At 46.1% G+C, this 8,393-nt stretch overlaps 1 protein-coding gene across 1 annotated transcript; it reads left to right on the top strand.

The window, feature by feature from the left end:
- Positions 1-585: 585 nt before the first annotated feature.
- Positions 586-7,142, top strand: LOC125520633 (probable indole-3-pyruvate monooxygenase YUCCA11). The gene is made up of 5 exons (XM_048685596.1): positions 586-1,641; positions 1,783-3,624; positions 4,045-5,521; positions 5,692-6,059; positions 6,527-7,142. The coding sequence occupies exons 1-2, from the start codon at positions 661-663 to the stop codon at positions 1,975-1,977; spliced, it is 1,176 nt and encodes a 391-aa protein (XP_048541553.1). The 5' UTR covers positions 586-660; the 3' UTR covers positions 1,978-3,624; positions 4,045-5,521; positions 5,692-6,059; positions 6,527-7,142.
- Positions 7,143-8,393: the final 1,251 nt, after the last annotated feature.

Raw genomic sequence — 8,393 nt, 5'->3', positions numbered from 1 at the left:
CCGGCAGCGTCGCAAGGCCATGGTTGCAGCACCGACGTGTGCCAGCCGCGCATGGCGATTGAGGGGCTCACGGCGGCTGGAAACAGGCTTGCGCAGCACGGAGAGTACGGAGGGGATAGGGCCATAGGGGGAAGAGGTGAGACGGGAGGAGAAAGAAGAAAAACGAGTGGTTTGGGTCGCGCTTGAAGAGATAAGGGTAGGTGATGATACACGGTCGCATGGGCCCATGGCAAGACCGGCGAGGACACGTAGCTGCTTGGCCAGCCGGGCAACATTTTCCATCCGTGAATCAAATCACTGGAACGATCGGTCGATTGGCCGACCTGTGATGCTAAACATACGAGCAGATTTTTTTCCTACGGCATTGCCTGTCGAACTCTGGATGGGAATTGGAGGGACAAAGGGTTTGGTAGAGAGGGTCCGTGAAAACGGCAATGCTACACTTACGAAAATGGGAATTGGAGGTTATGATTTTCAGGGGGTGGGCCCCTCACTCCCCTAAACACCAATCCTATTCTTCCATGTTGGCTGATACGTAAACTTAAGTAGCTCCTTTACGTAAGTGTAGCATTGCCGCCGTGAAAACCAACCGGTCCTGGCATAGGGATCTCCTGTACGTACATCCAGGCTGAGGCAGCTTGTGCGCACCAAACAACGGCAATGGAAAACAGCGCGCCGCCGGTGATCATCGTTGGGGCGGGGCCGTCGGGGCTGGCGGCGTCGGCCTGCCTGGCGCGGCGCGGGGTGGATAGCATCGTACTGGAGCGGGATGACTGCGTCGGCTCGCTATGGCAGAAGCGCGCCTACGATCGTCTCCACCTGCACCTCCCCAAGCAAGCAAGCGCGCTCCCCCACCTGCCGCACGCCGACGACGCGCCGGCCTACCTCCCCCGCGACCACTTCGTCCGCTACCTCGACGCCTACGCCGACCGCTTCGCCGTGCGCGCGCGCCTCCGCCTCCGCCGCGAGGTCCGATCCGCGCGCTTCATTGTGGACGAAGGCCGATGGGAGGTTGACGCCGTCCACCTCGGCACCGGCGACACGGAGCAGTACGTGGCGAGGTACCTGGTGGTGGCCACGGGGGAGTTCGACGAGAAGGTCTTCCCCGTGGTGCCCGGGCTGGACACGTTCCCTGGCGAGGCCATCCACGCCAGCGAGTACCGGTCCGCCGAGGGGATGCGGGGAAAGGAGGTGCTCGTCGTCGGCTGCGGCAACTCCGGAATGGAGATCGCCCTGGACCTCGCCCAGGCCGGCGCCGCGGCCTCCATCGTCGTCCGCGGCGAGCTCCACCTCATGACGAGGGAGATCATGAACGCGTCCACGGCGCTGTTCGCCTACCTGCCCGTCTGGATGATCGACCGGCTGGCGGTGTTCGCATGCCGCGTCGTCTTCGGCGACACGGCCAGGCACGGCCTCCGGCGGCCCGACGTAGGGCCCTTCACCAGAAAGATCCAGAGCAACGTCTACCCAGTCATCGACGTCGGCACCTACGACAAGATCAAGAGCGGCCAGATCCAGGTGCTGCCGGCGATGACGAACATCGAAGGGGACGTGGTGGAATTCTCCGGCGGGGAGCGGCGCCGCTTCGACGCCATCGTCTTCGCCACCGGGTACCGCAGCATGGCAAAGAAGTGGCTCAAGGTTCGATCGATAACTCATGCCAAGAATCAATCAACCCATATATGTATTGTATTTGTGTTGCCAACTTCTCAGCTTGCTAATGCTAGCTCGAGAAGTGGAACTGAAGCTGAATCGTCGGAATGCTGCCTGGTTTGGTTTCAGAGCGACGACGGCGGGCTGATCGGTGACGACGGGATGGCGTCCGGGAGATCTCCCAAGGGGGGGAACGGGCTGTACCGTGCGGGGCTGGCAGGGAGAGGGATCTACGGCAGCGGCACAGACGGGGAGTTCATCGCGGAGGACATTAGCAGGCTGCTCCGGCAGGGCTCCGGCGACGACGACGGCGATGGGGTCTAGAGCTTGGTAGTAGACCCCAGGTCATTGCGTCCCTCGAGGAGATCTCTCTCATCGGGCCGGCCCAGCTTGATGGACCCTTCTAGCGTTTGTGATCTAGCTATATATATATATATATGCTTGGGTGGGTAAAATAAGTCTTCAGAAAATGGGTGATCTAGCACTGGAACCTGTCAATGTCGAGGTATCATCCAAGGTGGCGAGGAATAAGTGGGTGATCTAGCTATATGTTTGGGTGGGTGATTAACCAAACCCACTCATGCCCGTGTTGTGTGCCATCTCTAGTCTTCGCCGGTTAATTTTCGTCCCACCATTTTCGTCCGGTTTTTTTCCGTAAATTAACTTGGTAGATTTTTTTTTGTCCCCCTCCGCATCGCCGCTCGATCCAACTCCTCCCTCTCCCTCGGTCTCGCCTCTCCTATGGTTCGCCGCCCGCCGCCGTACCCCGCCGCCCTGCTCCGCTGTTGCCCCTCCCTCTGCCTGCCTCGCCCCTGCTCTAGGGTTCGCCGCCCGCCGGAGCCCCCCGCTGCCCTGCTCCGCTGTTGCCCCTCCCTCCGCCTGCCTCGCCCCCTCCCCTACACTCACCCCTGCCCGATCTGGATCTGGATGAGGCGTTGCCTCCCGTTCCTCTCATCGCGTCCCTTCTGCCAGCCATGGAAGAGGGGAGGAAGAAGCTTCTCTGTAGAATCAGCCGATCGAGCGGGCTCCTGATGTTGGCTTGCGAGAATGCGGCAGATCTCGTCGATGCTGCAGGGCCTGGCCCGTTCCATGTCTCTGGGAAAGGATAGGAAGGTGGAGGAGGAGCACAAGGGGACGGTGCTGCGGTCGTCGGGGACGCTCTGGGGCGAGGGCTTCGAGACGTTCGCTGCCGCGTGCTGGACGTACAAGCACCAGCACCACTGCTGGCCGTTTCCTCCATACTGACAGATCGCCGTGTTGCTATCCTTGTATGTTGTAGCCAGGAGGAGAGGTAGGCGCGGTGCCGCTCATGGCCGTGGCGTCGTGCTTGTGGTAGTGGTGAATTGGAGAGAACGACCTCCTATCTATGCACGTCCATCTACTGCGGGCTTTCCCTCTTCCAGCAACATCATGTCTCAGTTTGCCGCCGCCATTCATCCGGATGGCCCTGGACATACATACCAGCACCACACCCTTCCTCCTGTTGCTGGGGACGCAGCTATCATCGGTCCTCTGTTGTCTTCCTTTGCATAGGCTGCACAGACGGGTGTACAAGTTGTTGCTTCTGTTCATCCACGCGCCAGTGACTCACATACGTTGCTAGCTTTTGTTACTTGGTCCATCCCTAGGAAGCAATAAGATTACTTCAGTATGCATATACACGTTGCTAGCTACGTGCAGGGTATCTCAAGTTCACAAATATTTATGAGATTGTTTTACTAGCTTTTGTTATTATTTGGCCCTTCAGTATGCAGATTGATCTCAACATTCATAAGAATCTTCAAAAAAAAATGGAGATGAAAATACTTCAAGTAGTTCTGAGTGGACATCATTTGATAGCATTTTGTTGTAGCATCTACAGAAGACCTTTTCATTTCATTTTACCGAGAAACGCTGGAGGGTTCATGTTTTCCTTATCCAGGACATTTTGAAGGTTCCTGATGCATTCTTACAAGAAGCAACAATCCAGAGGTTAGTCAATGTTTGTCGGGATTTTTCATTTCTAAAGGTACACTAGCGACTATTGTACATATAACTAATTATTTGCTTGCTTTCTTAATCACGTACATCAATATAATCCTCCATGCTAAAAACACTCATTCTAGATTGCGTGAGCTTGTCATACCATTTTTTTTAAAGACAAAAAAATAATTTATACTCCACAACTTGATGCATTGTTGTTGCATCAACATTTCCGGAATTAGCAAGTCAATTTTTTAGGTGTATGTTTGCTAAATTGGTGAACACAGTTGGTCTCTTTAATCAGGAAAAAAATAGCATGATTCTCTAAGCTACATGAATTACTCTTCAGCGGCATTTCATATCAGTGGTGTGTTACTTGCTATACTGCCTATGTGTGTGTACTGAAGTTTTCTTCTTTTGAATATGTAGGTAATTAGTGAAATGATAAGAGGGTCAACTAATGGTGTTCAATTTTTCCTTCAAGCAAACAGTTTGTACCCAAATACAATACTATTCAGTATCATCCTGAAACCAATATCTCAAAGATTCATTCTTTATGAATTCGAGCCTTGGCAAACCACTCCCATTACAAGGTTCCATAAACATGCTGGATTTGTATGTCGATATTCAAATTAATTGGGCAAAAAATAGATATATTTACTCTGATGTTTTTACATATTTAGGTGAATAGCATCCTGTTTTTACTTCAAATAATTAACAAAAAATTAAAGATCGTGATTATGTTGTTTATTAAATTCCTCTTGCATTATCTTTGATGAAAAGTATATTATCTGTCAGCAACGATATGTTAATATGGGCAAAGGAAAGTCAAAATATGTTATCTCAGGCCAATATTCTGAAATTAGTGAAGCCCTATAGTATTTACTGGATTGATCGCGACACTGCTCATATTTTTTGGTACTTTAATATCTGAAAATTTTCTTTTAATCATGAGCCGAGGAGATAATGGGTTGCAGGCACGCGCCCCGTCCTTCTCTTGTTCAAGGTTTGGCGGATGCATTAAGTTTGGAGAGGAAACTAACATGAATGACCAGGCGATCTTTTTCTGACCTTTTTCTCCCTTTCTAATTACTCCTCTCATTTCCTCTGTTCTTCTCAGCCATCTACTTTTCTATCGCCATATCGATCTCTAAACTCACTTCATCTTTTTTCTTCCAATTCATCCGATTGTTGTGTTCCAAGCACACATGTCATAAAGCATCACCTCCTGCTTGTTCGAACATGTTTGATGTACTTACATATTAACATGTTTGATGTACTTATACATTAACAAAACTGATCAGTAACATTCATGACGAATTATTTGGGTTTGGTCCTCTGCTTTTTTACTATTTATTTATTGATGAAGATAGCAGATGTTCATGTTTTTAAATATAGTTACATGTGTTTGTACAAAAAAAATATAGTTACATGTGCTTCCAGTTGGTAGAGATCAAAAAATTAACTCACTGATGCAAGGAAAAAGAGCTCTTTTATAGACACTGCCAGCAGTGGATACATGGTGAGCCTTTCTGAATGTGTTTTATGAAATAAGGCTAATTTAAGGTCATTTTTTTGTTGGATAAAAAACAGACAGTTGGTTATTGGGTTATTCATGTTTGTTCTCAATTTCTCATGTCGCTCTCTTCTCTGTCCAGGGATACGGGTGCCAGGACGACACCATCTTCTGCGCCGTCTGCCTTCCTCTCCTCCAGCGGGAGAGGCCCCTGCCTTCCTCTCCTCCTGCGTGGTGGCAGATGGCCGCAGTTAACAGCGCTCCTGCGAGCGGGGGACACGAGTGAGGTGCAGACAGTGACCAGGTGTGACGAGACAGCCGCCGGCCAACTGTGGGCGGTTCTTTCACGTGCAGTAGACCGTGCCATTCTATGACGAGGATGTGTTCCAGGTGAGCATTCTCTGAAATGGTTACCTGCTTCACGAAATGCATTCATAAGTAGCGCTTTTCTTGTTAGATCATCATAAAAATCTGGATCTTACATTTGATACCATGTTTATTTTATGAAATTGCTATCTCATTCACATGCCAGACTGATCCACTAGCCAAAAATGTAACAGGAAATGGAAACAAATGAAACTGGATGCTCATCATGTATTTCATGAAGAAATTTGCATGTCTGGGGCATGTCTCCATATAAAAGGCCGATCTCTGCACAACAGTAGTTTCTTCAGGTTATGGTGTCCGATTTTTTTCATCTCATTTTGCCATGCACTAGATTACATGGTTAATACTGTCACTATGCAATAACTGGGAAGATTACGGAGGGAAGGGACAATATGTAAGATGGGGCAAGGAGGCTGGTGTAGATCTTGCTTCTCATGACGACTTCATATCTGATGCAACACTTCAGAGTTACTACAAAAGCTTTTTTTAGGAAGCTACTACAAAGCTTTTTTTCGGAAGCTACTACAAAGCTTTTGTTCAGGTAAATTTCTAGCTTAAATGGCCATCGGAAATGGATTCCTGTTATCCGTCATGCTTGGTGACTAATGGATATCATCATATGCATAGCTATATGAAATGCTACCAGCAACAGTTACTGTAGTTTACCAGCTCTGAATTCTGTAGTCGTGTTTTCCTGTTATACCAGACTTTCAATATTGTGCATATGTTTCCTTTTCTTAGCTTGTTTTTTCAAGAGTAAACACAATCACAAATGAGGCCTACAAAGACGATCCTACCATTCTTAACTAGACGATGATCGTCGAGTCATGCTGCCCTTCACATCCATCAGGCGATACACTCTAGGTCCTTATTGCGGTCTTATTTTTGGGACTTTGAAACCATCTTCCATCACGTCTAATATTGTTGTATTTCATAATAGTAATTGTTCAGCCTTTGACTGACATATGGATGATATTTGTAATATATTTCTTTCTTCCATATTACCAGGAAATATGTCGAAGCACAGAATATATTCCATTTGCAGTGAACTAACAGAACAACACAACACATAAAAAGAGGAGTATAAGTGGAAACCTTTCTTTATCTTTAAATTCTTGAGGACGGTAACATTATGATGAAGGTGGAACCATAGAGAGATGTGTATTTTTAATTGAGATATTTTCAGGAGTACCTTTGCAAAGCTGATATATCTTTCTTTTACAAGATATGGTTGCACTTGCTTCATCTACATAGGCCGTCTGGAATGCCATGAGGCCGGGATTGGTGTAGGAAATCTTCAAAGCTATTATATTGGTCTCCAGAAACTTGCAATACATCAATGCATTTTTATTTTTATTTTTTTGCTGACACCACAGCTACCACCTCTTCACTAAATGACAGAGGTTGCCAGCAACTGCACATGGAAAGATTGAATGTTATATTCTGTCTACTAATCAATAAGGAGGGAGATCAAATTACTGCTCTCAAATATTCACCTGATTGATTTTGAAAATAGGGTTAAAAATGGTGTTATGAATGAAGATGGATGGGGGTGAGGGCTGGGAGAAAGATGTTGTATTGCAAGAAGAAGTTGGTTAAGAAGACTGATGATTATGAGAATGAAGGACACGAACTTTTGAATTAGACCAATTGTTTGATCGATCATTTTTGTTCTCTTGAAAACGATGTATGGTCAATTTTAGTATTCTGATGTGATTGAAGAATATAGGAGGGACAAAGAGATGTGCTACTGCCAGGACAATTATGACTCTCTATTCAGGTATTCAGTTATGATTCTCCATGGTCATGCTTCTCCTATTCACCTGGAAGTTTATTGATGGGAGGGAAGCCACTTCTGCTTTGATGATTTCTTGGAAGTTCAGGTTAAAACACTTTTGCTCTTAAAGTCTGTTTATCAATTCTTTGGATAACCTATGTAACGATTGGTTTTGATTTTCATACAGCTAGGTGAATTTACGATCAGTATATACAAGTCAGGTTGTTTGCGAGAAAATTTCATTCCTTAGAATCATTGTCATTGTTGTTGCCTACAAGGTACTTGAAGAAAATGCCCGAGACATATTTTAAGGAGTATAATTCAGCACTAAGGCTATTATTACAACGATGAAATCTTTGTTGTGGTAGTTATGTCTTCAAATGTGTCGATCCCTATCGGCTTACTGAAGTAAACTTTTTTTTGTCGATTTCTATTGGCTTACTGACAGCTTGTTTATTCTTTTCGAATTTTAATTCCTTGATCTTTGCCTCTGCCCATCTCCATATCACACAGAAGGTGCTCAGTGCAATGCATCATGCAGTGATTCCATGATAGCTAGGAATTAGGAACTGCCCATCATTTGTATGTTTCTACAATTTTCCTGCTTGTTGGAACATGTTTGATGTACTTACACATTAACAAAAATGATCTGTAACATTCATGAAAATATTTGGGTTTGGTCCTCTGCTTTTTTACTGTTCATTTACTCATGAAGATAGCAGATGTCCCTGTTTTTAAATATAGTTATCTGTGCTTCCAGTTGGTAGAGATCAAAGTATTAACTCGCCGATGTAGGGAAAAAGAGCTCTTTTATAGACACTACTAGCAGTGGATACAGGGTGAGCCGTTTTGAAATTGTTTCATAGAATAACTCCCGTATAAGGTCTGGTCTTTTGGGTATACAATCCTTTCTTGAGATGAGCATTGGCAGCTCACATAAGTATACAGTAGTATATTTGACAGATGATGATGATCATTGGCAGCTCAGATAAGTATACAGTAGCATATTTGACAGATGAGCATTGGCAACTCTTCTAAATCTGTGTTTACCACTTAACAATGAACTATGTAATTTAATCAATAGACTCACTTCAGTTG

The sequence above is a fragment of the Triticum urartu genome, chromosome 7 (assembly GCF_003073215.2).
Source record: "Triticum urartu cultivar G1812 chromosome 7, Tu2.1, whole genome shotgun sequence".
Classification (NCBI taxonomy): domain Eukaryota; kingdom Viridiplantae; phylum Streptophyta; class Magnoliopsida; order Poales; family Poaceae; genus Triticum; species Triticum urartu.
Note: the sequence above shows the minus strand (reverse complement) of the source record. Positions and strands in the feature narration are given on the sequence as shown.

Excerpts from the sequence above, each read along its gene's own strand:
- LOC125520633 (XM_048685596.1), top strand. The coding sequence starts at position 661 with ATGGAAAACAGCGCGCCGCCGGTGATCATCGTTGGGGCGGGGCCGTCG. Across the intron at positions 1,642-1,782 it reads TGGCAAAGAAGTGGCTCAAG|AGCGACGACGGCGGGCTGAT; the intron begins GTTCGATCGATA and ends GTTTGGTTTCAG.